This window comes from Pyxicephalus adspersus, chromosome 1, assembly GCF_032062135.1.
Source record: "Pyxicephalus adspersus chromosome 1, UCB_Pads_2.0, whole genome shotgun sequence".
Taxonomy (NCBI): Eukaryota; Metazoa; Chordata; class Amphibia; order Anura; family Pyxicephalidae; genus Pyxicephalus; species Pyxicephalus adspersus.
In genome coordinates, this window is record NC_092858.1 from 102,970,357 (window position 1) to 102,985,628 (window position 15,272).

At 37.8% G+C, this 15,272-nt stretch overlaps 1 protein-coding gene across 3 annotated transcripts in view; it reads right to left on the reverse strand.

Annotated features, from left to right (window-relative positions):
* Positions 1-13,027: 13,027 nt before the first annotated feature.
* GGNBP2 (gametogenetin binding protein 2) overlaps positions 13,028-15,272 on the reverse strand; it is a 15,006-nt gene continuing 12,761 nt past the window's right edge. For 2 of the 3 annotated variants that reach the window (XM_072421826.1, XM_072421810.1), the window contains exons 11-13: positions 14,785-14,930; positions 13,907-14,113; positions 13,028-13,643 (exon numbers count right to left, since the gene is read on the reverse strand). In XM_072421826.1, coding sequence (XP_072277927.1) covers positions 13,440-13,643; positions 13,907-14,113; positions 14,785-14,930 — 557 coding nt within the window. In that variant the 3' untranslated portion in view covers positions 13,028-13,439. The remainder of the gene's footprint in view (positions 13,644-13,906; positions 14,114-14,784; positions 14,931-15,272) is intronic. The other variant, XM_072421818.1, reaches the window with a different exon arrangement.

Below are 15,272 nucleotides of genomic sequence, written 5' to 3' on the forward strand. Positions count from 1 at the left end.
GTGATAGAGGTAGCCAAGAACCTTCAGCAGGGATCACATCCTTGTCCAAAGGTCTATCTGGAAACAAAAAAAAATACCAGAGACCAAAAACAAGCATGGACAAGGAGGAAATACCCATGGGAGGCATAGGAGGAGGGCGAACAACCAAAATGGCGTACAGCATTAGGGCAAGTATCCCTAGGAGAAAGGGCAAATACAGCCAGAATAACTTTCTAGCATAAGACCCCCCCCCCCAGCCTGCAAAAGCAAAACCATAGATCTAAGTAGACTATCCAGGACCGGGCAGAATAAAGCAAAGCAATGTATAACACGACTGAAGATCAATACAACCAAACATAGGGTTTGAGAGCACATGTTTGGGAATCATAGGAACACCAAAGAATCCCATCAAGTAAAAGGATATGAGTCCTCTTGCTGCATTCAAGACAGTTAGGAGTGTGAAGACTCAGGGTGAGTAGAGCGTTTCCTTTTGTGAGCATCCTGTCATCTCTCAGGAACCACCTCATGAACTGGGAGAGGGTCCCATCGCGATATCGAAGGACAAGGCTGTCCAAGATCTGCATAGAATCATGGTAGGTCCTCCAAACAAAGCCTGAAAGGACCCGCAGTGGAGGCTATTCGAAACTTGACTTTGTGTAGGGAGGTTTGTGTGGCTAAAGATTATCTGGATGCCCTGCACGATGTGTTTGGTAGAAATGAAAAGATATCAGAGTTGTACCAATTTGAGCACACTTATCAGAGTGCAGGTGAGAGGTTGTCTGCCTATATAATTTGACTGGACAAGATACTCCATAAAATACTTTTGAAGAAAAGGGTGGACCCGATGGAGGCTGATCGAGTGAGAATCACTCAGGTACTGCAAGGGGCTCAACCTATGGACCCAGTCATGTGGAAGTTAGGAATAAGAGAAAGAAGGGATGAGCTGACTCACACTCAATTGATCCGAGAAGTGAGAGAGGAAGATGCCCTTTTAGACTCCAAATCCCAGAATAATTTGCCCATGTCTGCATCAATCTGTACGCTGGAGAAAAGAGTTACACCGTTGTCAGCAGGTGTTGGGTCCTTGGACACCTTCACCAAGTTTGCGCAATCACAGTCTCAGATGATGCAGGTGGTTCAGGCTCTTACCACATCCCATGTCGAGTTGAAAGAAACAGTAGAGAAGCTGAAAAAAATAGGGCCATGAAAGTTAGACCACTGTTAGAGGCCACCAAAGAAAAGGTTGGGACTGTGAGTGTGCCTATTTCATGACCAATACGGTGATACTGCTAACGATGTGGTGAAATGGTATCATCAAATTCCCATGCCACTCGAAGATAAGGAGAAGATGGCTTTCATTTGTCCTGTTGGATTTTTCCAGTTTAATGGGATGCCTCAAGGTCTTTGATCGTCTCCAGAGTGAAGGCTTCAAGCTGTCCCTAGAAAAATGCCAATTTTGTCTTCCATCTGTTACTTACCTGGGACATGTTGTCTCGGCAGATGGTGTGGCCACTGATCCCTCCAAGCTGGAAGCTGTAACCACCTGGCCGCGACCCCGAATTGTAGAAGAGCTTAGATCATTCCTGAGGTTTGTTAAGTGTGTAGCATGAGAAGGCCATATGAACTCTGAAAGCAATGCAAACTGGTTTGCCTACCTGCATTTTAGGACATGCTTATTTTAAACCTATCCTAAGGGTGAATTATCAGGGATGATGTATTTAAATTATGTTACTTGCACAATTTTGCAAAATGATTAAAAAAACAGCAGGCATCAAGGATAAACATTTTATGTTTAACATTACCATACCAGTCAACACTGATGAAAAATGTAGGCTTATCAGTTTATTTAACACACACTTATATAGCATTTTAAGACAATCTACAGTTCTAACAGTACACCCCAGCCAGCTTTAAAATGCATTTTTAGATTAACAAAAAAGATAGCCTATGCACTGAATACATTAAAGGAGAGATTTAATTTTGTAAATTTTTCCTACACTAAATTAGTAAGGTGATTTTCACCATGGGGACCTGCTAAGAGCGTAAGCCTTTCTCCTGGCCAGTTCATACTGTGCATGCATGCTGCAGCCCCACTAGGTGACAAAGTATAGTTTTTCGATAGGAAAGAATGGGGCTGTTAGGAAGTTACAGAGCACAGACTTCAGAAAGTACACTCCTACTCCACTTTAACGGAACATATATGGCGATATCACTGTAACAATTTATATATTTAGAAAAGCTGCAGAGTGATGGATAACCTTATTAGCCCACTGACTGATTTCCTTTTTCGACTAAAAGAAAGAAAAAAGGAGAACACCAAAGCATTCATGTAAGTTTTTGCCACAACATTGTGATACTGCAATCACAAATGTACCTTCTAGAACAAATCTTGGAAGAAGACAATTATCCAACATGTTCTATGAGTGTGTAACTAAACCGAAAAGCCCATAGGCAACCAACCTAAACACACAGTATAAAACACTATTGAGTGTCCTTCCCTAATTCGACCCTTCACACAGCATACTTCTATACACACTGAAGTGTTGTATAGGAATAAATATTACAATAATAATTATGTATTACTTGTATTATTCATTTTTCATTGCTTATAGATTTAGTATACATTTCAAATTATCCCAAGGTAAAGTAAAAAAAAAGCTCAATATGAAATGTTCACCTTTATTCTGATTCAATCCCCCTCAGTAGACATGAGGTCCCTTTCTGGCTATACCCATGTACTAGAATAAAAGTTTGGCAATACCTAGCTAGTATTAGTTAATCGCATTTCAGTGGATTTGTATTCGTGGGGTTCCTCTTTAAAGTTTAGGGGAATGGTGAAGGGATATTTAAACTAGGACAGAGGGGGGTGGGACAGTCAAATAAGAGTAGTAGATTGTAAGCTCTTCGGGGCAGGGTCCTCTCCTCCTGTGTCACTGTCTGTATTAGTCTGTCATTTGCAACCCCTATTTAATGTACAGCGCTGCGTAATATGTTGGCGCTATATAAATGCTATTTAATAATAATAATAAAAAATAATAAAGGTTAGTCAGGGGTCAGCCACTAGTGGAGGGTGGATTGGGGATAGTTGGGGGGAGGATTATGGATAATTGTAAGGCGCTTCCCATATTACAAACAAACATGGGATTGTGCAGTACTAGATGTAATAAAAAACAAAAGGATATGGCAAACAATACTGGTAAAAGGAGCAATGTTTTAAAGAGCCTGTTCACCAATGCTAGAAGTCTAGATAGGGGAGTGTGAAGCCTTAATGAGTGAGGAGGATTATGACTTAGTTGGTATTGCTGAATCCTGGCTTTGTTCTTCGCATGACTGTCAATATTCCTGAGTATACTCTCTTTCATAAAGACAGAGTCAAACAAAAGGGTGGTGGTGTCTGTATGTGAGAAGTGATCTAAAAGTGAATGTGAAAGAAGAAATTGCGGATGGAAAAAGCGATGAGGTTGAGGCATTATGGATAGAGTTGAATGTGGGGTTGAATAACACACAAATAATTATTGGAGTCTGATTCTTCACTGTAAGGTCTGCGAAAATGTGGAATTGGCTCCCTCAGGAAGTAGTTTCAGCAACTACTATAGATTGCTTGAAGAAAAAGCTGGATGTTATTCTAGAAGCACAGAATATAACTGGGTATTAAGGCTTTAAAGTAAAAATAACAGTGACTGTTGATCCAGGGAACATCCGATTGCCGAAAATTTTTTTCCCGTTAAAGCAAATTGTACCGGTGTTTTTTTTTTTTGCCTTCCTCTGGACCAACTATGTCTTATAGTGTCTTATATCTGGGATATGATTACTGTATTTTCCGGCGATGACTTTTTAACCCCGAAAAATCTGTGCCAAAGTCGGGGGTTGTCTTATAGGCCGGGTACTTACCAATCACATACAAGCTACAAGCTAATACATCATCTGTTTGGGTGCTGCACATAGGGAGTGCCACCATAGTGGAGGGACCCGGCTGTACCCTGAACGGGGAGAAGATCCGAGCTCGGGTTACCAAGAGTCAGTGTCAGAGAGCTTCAGGGGAACGCTGTGAGCCATGCGGTATAGATGTATTTATATGCGTGTTATAGAATATTGTAATTTACAAATCAGCCACTAGGTGGAGCTGTGTGACTACTTTACATAGAAGGGTAGACAATTCTATTATTTAAAGTAAAAATTTTCTTTGTTATTGTTTTTTTTTTTAAGTGCAACAAACTCTATATTTTAACTGGAAAACCTGGGGGTCGTTTTATACGCCAGAAAATACGGTATTTCCCCAGTGGTTGAACTTGATGGACGTATGTCTTTTTTCAACCTAACCTTCTATGTAACTATGTTTCATAAGTATTGGCATTAATGAGAAAGAACAAGTCCAGTTGAATGTGACTAACTACTCCCAGGTATTCTTTGACCTTAATAAATGAGAACCTTCAATGACATATTGGCTATACATACAAGTTACTCCTTTAGGATATATGTCTGTATAGATGTATGGCGATATTAGCACTGCTTTTTAACGCCGGCGTTTGATAATATTGCTTTCTGAAGTTCTTGATGATTAAAATAACAATTTTATTTCTCACAACTTTTTTTCTCAACTAAATCTGTGCTGTTGTTAAAAATACAGGACTAATATAGGAAACCAATCTGCAGCCAAACATAATTGTGCATAAACTGCACAAGAATCATTCTTTAACCACCTGAGCGTTACACTGAGGTCTAGATTTCTGTACCAAAAGTGATCCACTGTTTTTCATGAAATTTTTTTTTTAAATTGTAGACCTGTAACTTACAGAAATATGTCCGAACAAGGGTTCTAGTAGATATTATGAATATAAAAAATGTATTTACTTTTATTTTTTTTTATTTTTTGTATTGGATTGGATACGGGAGTTTGTATTCAATCCAATACAAAATGACAGTTTGAATTTACCAATTAGACACTTTGTATTTATTTGAATTATTTTGTATTGGATTGAATACAGGAGTTTGTATTGAATCCAATACAAAATGAATGAATGAGGTTCCATTTGAATTTCCCGCACACGCGCCGACGTCATCACGCACGCAGGGAGGAGCCGTCCGGTTTTTTTTCTCCGCCGGACGGCTTCTCCCTGCAGAGATCATCCGGCGCTGGACGAACACGGACGTGGACCATCAGCGGGACCAGGTAAGATGCCGGCCGGTATCTTGTGTTCAGCCGGCTGGGATCTTGTGTTCGGCCGGCCGGGCGGCGGAACGCAAGATGCCGGGCAGCGGAACACAAGATACCGGCCGGCATCTTACCGGTCCCGCTGGCACCCGACGCTGGAGATCGACGGACGACGATGGACGGAGGACGACGCTGGAATGGGAAAACGACGCTGGAATCCTTACCTCCATGGTCCCGCTGTGCACAGCGGGACCATGGAGGTAAGGATGTGACAAAATTACGGGGTTAACCATCCTAGCCATTTTTTTTTGCCCGTACGAAGGTCGGGCATACCGGCTAGGTGGTTAAAAAGCCTGGCTTATGTTGGACTGGAACAGTGTTTACATCGTTTGTTGTCCTAAATGGTTAAGCACATGAAAGGAGGAAAGACAGTGGGTTCTACATTAGGGTGGCAATTACCAAATAAAAGGCAGAATGACAGTCCCTGTCTGCACACTGAGTTCCTGGGGGGCTTTAGCAAAAACAGTGCTGCAGTGGTCGCTGTGCAACTGATCCTAACTATAGCTAGGTTTTCACATTCCAAAACATATTCTGGTTCATGTTTTGTATGGAGACTGAATCACATTTTGTATTGGGAATCAATTGCATACCGACTGAAAAGTGTGAATCTCACATACCTGTCATGTACAATATTATTGACCCACTGTACTGGCTTTTTTACACTTTTCATGCATTTTACGGTGCGCTAACTTTTATTTACAGGTTACATAATTTTTTGTTTAGGATTTATATTATTTAAATGTTTTAAGAGCTATAAAAAATTCTCAAGACTGTACACCCATCCAGTGAGAAATGTTTAAATTACACATAAAATGAAAAAAAAAACCTTTATCTGGAGTCATGCATGGTCTGGCATGTTGCTACTTTGTTTTCTGTGAGAATAGTTACTTACCTATATATTTCTACTATCTTGTGGTGCTCTTTTGTAATAAATCTGTATTACAAGGCAGGTTATCAAAATAGTATCTTTAGTAGGACACTTTATTGTCACTAGGCATTTACTTTTGTGTTTGGTTAAAAGAAAAAAATGGCTGCATTCCTAAAGATACAGAACATGGATGGACAATATTAGTTATAGTAAAAAACAGATTGTTATTTCTGGTCTGAATGCTTTACGGGAGTTTTTTTCTGTTGGAGCAAACTGGACCATGCATTATAGGGGTTTTTGCCCTCCCCTGGACTAAATGTGGGTATAACATTCAGGTAATGCTATAAAATAGGAACTCTACTTGTAGTCACTAGAGGGGTAATAATTCTGACCTTTTCTGATAGTAAAAACAAAGAACCCTGACAGATATTAGTTAGGGATCTGATGTAGGAATTCTGAATGCTGAAATATATTGGACAAGTAAAGGGGCTACAGAGAATGTTTGGTGAATAACAGATTCACTTAGTTGTTAATAGGCACAAACGTATTCCTTGTATCATGCAATGGTTGTTTGAAGTGTGAACAATTTTTACACACAATACAGAAGAATAGTATTATGCCATCTTCCTGCCTTTTTGGGCACAACTTTGGGTCCTGTTTTTGGAAAACAAAGTCATGTTGTGACTCCTGAAACCAAAAAACAAATGCATAATTTTTTAACTACGTATGTATATTACCATATAATTCTTTTAATAAACAAATTGAGTTATGTTTTATGGAGTTTTGAACCTTAGTATTATAATTATATTTTGTATTTTTGCAGTGTGCTGTAGCTGCATGTTACTGTTATTCTTATGAAATTGAAAATAAACCTGCTGACAATAACATTTTTTTTTTTTTTTTTGAATTTAAAAGAAAATTGTAAACGTTGAAGAGAAATAGTCATTTCTTGCAGTAAGTATACAGCTTTAATTCTAAGAGGTGATGAAAGTACCACGCAATAGGAGGGGGGATACTAATTGGTGGGTAAGAAGTAAGGGTTTAGGAGACAGAAGAATATGGATGGGCAAGTTTTAAAAGATGGGTTTTAAGAGTTCTTTTAAATGTGCAGAAATTAGGAGCAAGTCGAGCAGGATGAGTAAGAGAGTTCAAGAGAGTGGGAGCAGCCCTGGAACAGTCTTGGAGTTGTGCATCTAATGGGGTTAGGGGCTATTTTTCTACCAGATCAGAAAGGTAGGTAGAGGGATTTGAAGGCAAAGCACAGGAGCTTGAATTTTATTCTAAGGTGGAATGGAAGCCAATGAAGAGAACTACAGATAGTGGTGGAAAGGATGGATAAGTCTGGCTGCAGCATTCATAAAAGATTGCAAAGGACAGAGTCAGGTTAATGGAAGTAGTAGTCCAGACAAGAGAGGATAACCCATGTGTACATTGAGTTTGGTGGTCTCTGGGGACAGATAGGCTCAGGTTTTGAAGATGTTGCACAGGTGAAAGTGACAGGACCTCAAGATGTTCCAAATGTGGGGATGGAGGAGAAAGCAGAATCAAGGACAATGTGCCTGAGGGGAGGGCCGAATATCAGTATTATTAACAGCTAGAAATAGGTCAGGGGAAGATATGGAATGTGAGGGGTTCTATCCAATTTGACTTTCAGAAACCTGTCAGCTATCCATGATGAGCCTACAGACAGCATTATTTGTTATCCAAGTCTGAGAAAGACAAGTTAGGGTTGGACAGATAGATTTGTGTGTCATCAGCATACAGATTGTACTGTAAACCAATGGAGAAAACGAGACTACCGAGTGAGGAGGTGTACAGAGAAAAGAGAAACGGTCCAATGACTGACTATTGGGGAACACCAACAGGGAGGAGAGTGGAAAAGTTGAACAACTAGTTTTTTGTAGACATCTGGTGTGACTGTTGTGCCAGGTTTGGGGGTTGGCAGGACAGGGGTAATGATAGGTACCAAAACCAAAAATGAAGTGTTGTTTGAGTGGTAGGTTTATCAGAAGATGGTATTTTAGACAGAGTGGGGGTTAGGGACAAAAGGTAGTTCCAGAATAGGTTGTAGTTAGGGGAACAGATATCTCTCAGCTGAGAAAGATAGTTGGGGTCATCCAGTGTAGCATTAATGTCACAAAGGATGAGGGTGGGCAGGGCATAGGAAAGAATATGTGGAAGCCAAAAGGCAAAGTTGTCCAAAAATTGGGAAACTGGGCCAGGAAGGCCGTAGGCAACAGCTACAATGAGGGCTTGGGGGTGGAAAAGACAGACTGAATGGGCTTCAGGAGAGTGGGGTAAGAAGGACTCTGTATGTATACAGTTGGGGAAGCGAATGAGACCCACACCAACTACTCTTTTGCCAGGTCTGGGGGTATGTGTGAAGTGCAGGCCTCTATAGGAGAGAGCAGCAACAGAGGTAGAGTCTGTGGAGGAAAGCCAAGTGAGAGCCAGGAAGTTCAGATAGGAAAAGTTTGTGGATAGAGGTAAGTATATTGCAGACTGACACAAAAAAAATAATTGAGGAGAATGAGCTAAGATTTTCCCCACGATAACTAGAACTAAGTGCCAATAGAAGAGAGAAAAGCAGTCATGAAGCAGGTTTCGTGAAAGTTAGGTCAGAAACTAAGATCAACCTAAAAGACAGAAAAGTGACCTTTAAAAATGAATATAAGGTGAATCAGGAGTGAGGATTCCGAAGGGCAGTGAAGGTAGAATGAAAGAATGAAAACCCACTGAGGACTGATCTGTAGCCAAGAACAAGAAAGCTAACCAATTTACAAATAAGTGATACTTAACTTTCCAAAGTTTAACTCCTCATTCAGTGCTGGCCACATGACCAAGGTACATTTTCAACTGCACCCCAATGTGCTAATACAGTAGTGGGCAAGACACCTGCATTGAGGTGCACTATGCATGCCATGAGTTGCGGCAAGCTACATTAACGCAAAATTTTTAGACTGTTTTACATAACATGTGTGAGTTAATGTATTATAATATTCTGAAGGAATTTTTCCCTGACCAAGTTCCCGTCTTTTGGTTGGATAAATAGCACTGGAGCGAAATTGGAGCTATATGGTAGTTTAGGCTTTCTATACCTTTATTTATTCAAACAAAACCATTAAAATGGAGTCTAAATTATATAAATCCAGCACAATTGTAAGATGGCTCTATAATCATTATTTGGATATTTCTGTAAACTAAAATGTTATACATACTATAAAAACATTGTCTCATTTCTTTCAGCGGTTTCCTGGATTATGTTGACTACCTGCTTTTTACTTTCAATCAATACAGTTGGCTAAGTTAAACAAGTATACCCAGAGTCCTCTGGGATGTGCCAAAACAAAGTTTATCTGACACTATGGGTGAGAAAAAAAAAATTCAATGCAGGAATTCAAAAGGCACTATGTTAATTAGGATCTCACCTTTCATTATAAACATTTTGAAAACAAGATTTAAAAAAAAACGTTATATTGTAGAAAAGTCTGGGGCTTAGATCAAATTTCTTAGCTTATGTATTTAAATTGCCTTACTAATATCCACAAAACAGACCACGTTTGAGATCTAGACCAGTCAGTATGCACATAGTATCAAATATTAGGGTGTAATTCAGGACTAGCCAACTCTACTCCAGGGCCACAGAAAAAGGCCATGATTTTTGTAAACCACACAATGTAATTTTTTCAGTTTCTACAAAAAAAAATGGACATAACTGTTTCTGTATATATATATATATATATATATATATATATATATATATATATATGCACACCCAATACATATGCAAGCTAGGGATTCTCGTTTTGCAGGACTACCGAAGAGCTCTGCCTAACTACTCCTTTTTTACAATGCAAGTATATGGGGGGCATTCATCAAGCAAAACAAGAACACAAATAGCTGCAAACCAGACCTTTCATTGAGCAAAGCAAATGAGAGTTACCTCTATATTTGTGAACCGTAGAAGTCTTATTACCAACACAGGCACAGTTCACAAAGTATTAACACAATGTCTTTAAATCATATGACTAAATAATTTAACAAAAAAAAAAAAACTATACCCAGAACACTGGAAAAAGCGAGGGGCAACAAAAGGAGCCAACTGGCAACATTTGCAACACTATTTTTTTTTTTTTTTTTTTTAAATGCGTTTTAAAAAAAATGAATATTTTAGAGATGCTATTTTTGATCATTACATGGCTGACCAGCAACTAGATTTTATAGAACATAACCTCCAAAATGTTCTCAGTATTTTGGGAATATATGATTTTACAATAGACGTAAAACTGCATTCCAATGAATGCATTTTTCTGTCCATCCAGTCCTTGTGATTTTTATGTACTGTAATATGAAATGTAGTTCGGTCACCTCCCCGCCTCAAACTTTTAAGTGTAAAAAAAGAAGAGTAAAGAAGCAGCAGATTCATTATCTCCTCTTCCTAACTTTTCTTTTTTTTTCTCACATAATCTTTGACAGTGTATCTGTATACAAAAAATCTGTTTTGCCCCCAAGTGCTGGCCCTTTAAATTTTAATTTACATATATAGCAACAAGCAAGCACAGACTTAATGCAATCACACTAAATACTAGTCTGCAAGTTACAGTCGAATGGTATCAACTTACATTTAACAACCTCCATGTAGTGCGAAAGTTCAAAATAAAACATTCAGTTTATAGCCAACAAAGTGGGTCGTTGCATGGCATAAATGTTGGTAAATTTAAAGATTAAACAAGGCATTTTAGGTGTTTGTATTAGAAATCATCTGTAGTGTTGATAAGGTAACATTTATTTCTACTCAAGCGTTATCAGAATTCCTTATTCCCATACTAAACAGTTCAGCTAAAAGAAGTGGCATGAACATTTTTGGTCAAGCTGCCAGTATGTAACATAGTTAGGTTGAAAAAAAGACATCCAAAGTCCATGAAATTCAACCAGTAGGGAAATAATCATCACAAAAAAAACCTATGGATAGTTGATCCAGAGGAAAAAAAAAAAAAAAAAAACCTTTTAAAGCCTGGTTCAATTTTCTCCAACGGGAACAAGTATGTATTACCTGAAATAAAGCGGCTTGCTTTTGTAATCTGCAGTGCCTTTTTAACATTCAGTGACAAATATTTGTTCAGGACTGTCAATGTATTACATTTTTACATGAATGTTACTTCTTCAAATCATCCCTATAAAAATGTTTTCATACCAGCAATTTTGAATCACACAAATGGTAAATAAAAGGCTGGCTGGTTTTCTTTTGTTTGTATGCACACTTATCACACTAACCCTAAATAATCTATAGGTCATACACATGAACAACTTTTCTGTGCGTGTTTGGTGTAAATTACCCCTTGATGGCCAGGATTACACTTATTACTAAACTGCAAATCCAAAAGCTGCCTGAAAATACAACTTGGGATAGGAACGACTGTTTCCTGGGCTGCAAAACAGCCATGTATTGTTTAACCTATTTAGAAAATCTATTACAATTTTTAAATGGTTTGATTTAGTGTTTAAAGCCAAATTTCAGAGTATAAAAGAGAATATTTCAGAGAATAAAATATAAAAAATTTCAGAGAATAAAATATAAAAAAAAAAACAAACAAACAAAAAAAACTCGATGTAATTACTATAGGTCAGCATGATACCTTTGCTGATAGGTGTTTAAACAAAACACTTCTTCCCAAATCTTTTTGCAGCAAAACAGTATGTGGGCAGGCCTCTCATAGTGGTTTAGGCAGAATGTCCCTGTCAATGCCAATGCTTAAGGTTTTTTTTTTCTAGTGAGGGCACATCAAAGATGGCAACTCCCATAGTAGACAGCACTGATGTAATGACAGCAGCACAGTCTGGAAACAAAGGACTGGTTTCTGGATACAAGCAGATTAAAAAACCCTCTTGTAATCTGGCCGTTCCCAAGTATAAAATAATCTTGATTGCTCAAATTAAACTAAAATATATTGTTTACCTTTCCTATAAAACACAGCCAGCCAAGATCATGGTATATGTGGCCTCCCAACATGTCCAGGAATGCAAATACATTATTGTATGAACACACTGTAGGCATGCTTCTGAATATGAAAAGACTTTCACCGATTATGACCTAGTGGTGGGGACTATTATCTATCTATTTAAATACTTCAAAGCCTTCTAGGTGATAGGAACATCAAGTTTTGTGCCCTGCGTGAAAACAGACCACTTGCAGATTCCAGTAGGTTGTCCGTTACGGTATGCAGACATTGCCTTCTGACAATTAAAACAAAACCAATTCTGCAGCAATTTTAATTTTTCAGTGCTTAGTCAATGCAGAGTTGATACAATGTGTATCAAATGGATGAGCTTAATGGACCTCATGTACAGAAATAGTTTATCCCAAATATACAGATACATAGGATGTGTGTAGAGTCCTATTCGCCAACAGTTTTTTTTAATGATCTCCTACACCAGGCCATTCCTGTTAAGAAAGCATGAATAAAGTTTACCTGAACATTCATGATTGCAAGATCTAAGCTACATGGGCAAATTCTATAGTTCAACGGCAAAAGCAAGTGGTTAATGCTATTCTTTATCATCATTAGGAGTAGTAACCGATTGTTAAACAAAGAGAAAAAATAACTTTTTACAGTGTACATTACACAAGCAGCATGTAATAGCAATTAAATGTATACTGCACCAATTCATTGTATACTACACCAAGTGTCTCACAGTGACTACTATATGCTACTTGTGTAGGTTAAACCATTTGACATAGTGCCATTTCTGCATTTTGAGCAATTGTTGCTCCTAGCTATCCATTGTTAGAGACTGTAATTGAACATTTGACTCACTAAGATTGCCTGTGTAGTAAAGCTTGTAGTGGAAAACAAAAAAACAAAACAAAAAATAAATACATATTTTGCGCAGTTTGTACATGGTAACATGGTCCTAAGGTACATCTTTGTATTCTGAAATACAGAAATTGCAAGTCAACTCTTGCCAAGCATATTAATAAATATTCTTTATTTTCAATTCTGCACATTGCGCTTTTACATTATCACATCCAAAACATTTAGCAAGTGGATGTCTAAATTTTGTTAAATCCTATATTTGGTTTGTTACCATTTTGTACAAAATTATAATTACAACATTTGACGCTAAAGGTTGTGTGCACATGTGTAACGTTGACACAGAAAAAGGGAAAAAGGTGCAGGGTGTTACTCTCATCAAAGAAATTATAACCCAGAAATCAACAAAATGTGCTTTAAACCTCTTCCCTTAAGAAAATAAAAATTAAAAAGGAAAAGAAAATCTGGTAAAAATTCAAGAGACCAAATCAGAAAATTTCATAAGACAGAAAACAGTGCTGTAATCATTCTGATTATTTCAATGAAAGTCAGAACTTGTTTATTGTATTTAATTTGCTCCAGCTGTTGCCAACCAACTACTACAAACAGGGTTCCGATGATCATGTAGGAGACAGTACTTGTTGAACTTTTCCTTTAAATACTGTCTAAATTGCTGCCGGTTGCTGTAAAATGACTGGTTGTTTGCCATAAAGGCCTGGATTTCGTCTTGGGATAGACCATCTTCCTCTTCTGAAGTGCATTCTGATTCATCCTGAAAAAAAAATGAAGGATTTGGTTGAAACCATTTCAGAGATATTATACCACATATTTACAGTCTACAGATATGAACCACAAAATAATGGTACACATGGCAGCTATTTGTGTTATGCCAGGCTGCTGCTAGGAATCATGTCACATGCCACGTATCTTGAAATTGCAAAAAACAAAAATGTTCCATGCTGCCATCCCAACACTAAATATACAACGGGAAAAAAAAAAAAAAAAAAAAAAAAAAAAACAAAAAACACTACTAACCAGAAGTTCTTTCAAAGTTTTTGTTTCTCTTCCTCCTTCCAAATTCTGTAATGGCTGTCCTAACCCTGTGCATTTTAATAATTCATTCCGGTGATCTATATATGACTGTCCATTACTTTTTGTGGAAGAACAGCAGCTGTCAGCTTTCCCATCCTTGGATTGATCATTGTGTATGTTGCCTGGAGTTTCTGGTGCACAAGGCGTCTGCTTTAAGGAAAACAAAGATAGTTTTACACTTTACTTCCTTGATTATCATACGTGACATTTTGAAGACAGACAAAAAATAGAATAGTGCACTCTCTTCCAGAAGTAAAAGAAATATACCTAAGTTTTGCCAAAAATCTACCTCAAACAGATTACCAAATACGCTTACACTGCTTAAGGAGCACTAACCTTCAGATAATTTTAGATACATACAGTACACTGGCATGAAAAGGGCTTTTCTATTTACACTAATTTTACAAGAAAATAAACAGCTACTATTTAGCCAATTTAAACTGAAAGTTCACTTATATTTTAAACTTTTAGTGGCCAAGTTGTCAGAACAGATTTAAAGACTGGTGGCTTTAAGGAAATAGTGACAGTTCCTAAATTTTTTAAACAGGGCCTCGTGTATCTCTATTACTACTACGATACAACATGTGGTCAATAGTGATTAAGAGTTTAAACTAAACTGGTCAGAAATCTGGCTAACCAACAAAAGGGGGGGGCAGTCACAAACATTTAGAGGAAAAGTTGAGACCTGCATAGAAATTCAGCTGCTCTAATTGAGAAGTGGAGTCAAGATTACAGCTGACAAGTTTTCCTCCTAGGTATAGGAGGCATATTTTAAGTAATGTAAAATAACATGCAAAATACACACAAAAAAAGGAACGTACATTCTCTTTTTCACATTTATACGGTTTGCATTTCTTCTTCTTTTTATTTTTTCCCTTCAAACTATCTTCTGCTGAATTGGCCCAGCATTCCACACAGCTATCACCATCTTCTTCTTCTTTGTCACAATTGACACATGAATCGTCAACTGCAAATTAGAAAGGTGTCACAGAAATGAACATGCAAAAATTAGACTCATCATATATTAAGTGATTTACACAATGAAGGAATTATATTTACATTATTTCTTAAGCAACATTTTAACAATGGAAGCAAATTTATCTGCGCAGGGAGTCAAATCTTATTAAACTGCCAACTGCCACTGCATTTCCAAAAGGACGCAGGAACTTTGACAGCCTGTGCCCCCAGGATGCGAGCTAGAAGATGCTACCATCATTCCATCTGGACAGGAGCAGAGCTAATGTTATGGCAGGTCTGTGAAGGAAACAGAAATATTAAATGACAAATGTCTTTTCCTGTTTTTTTTTTT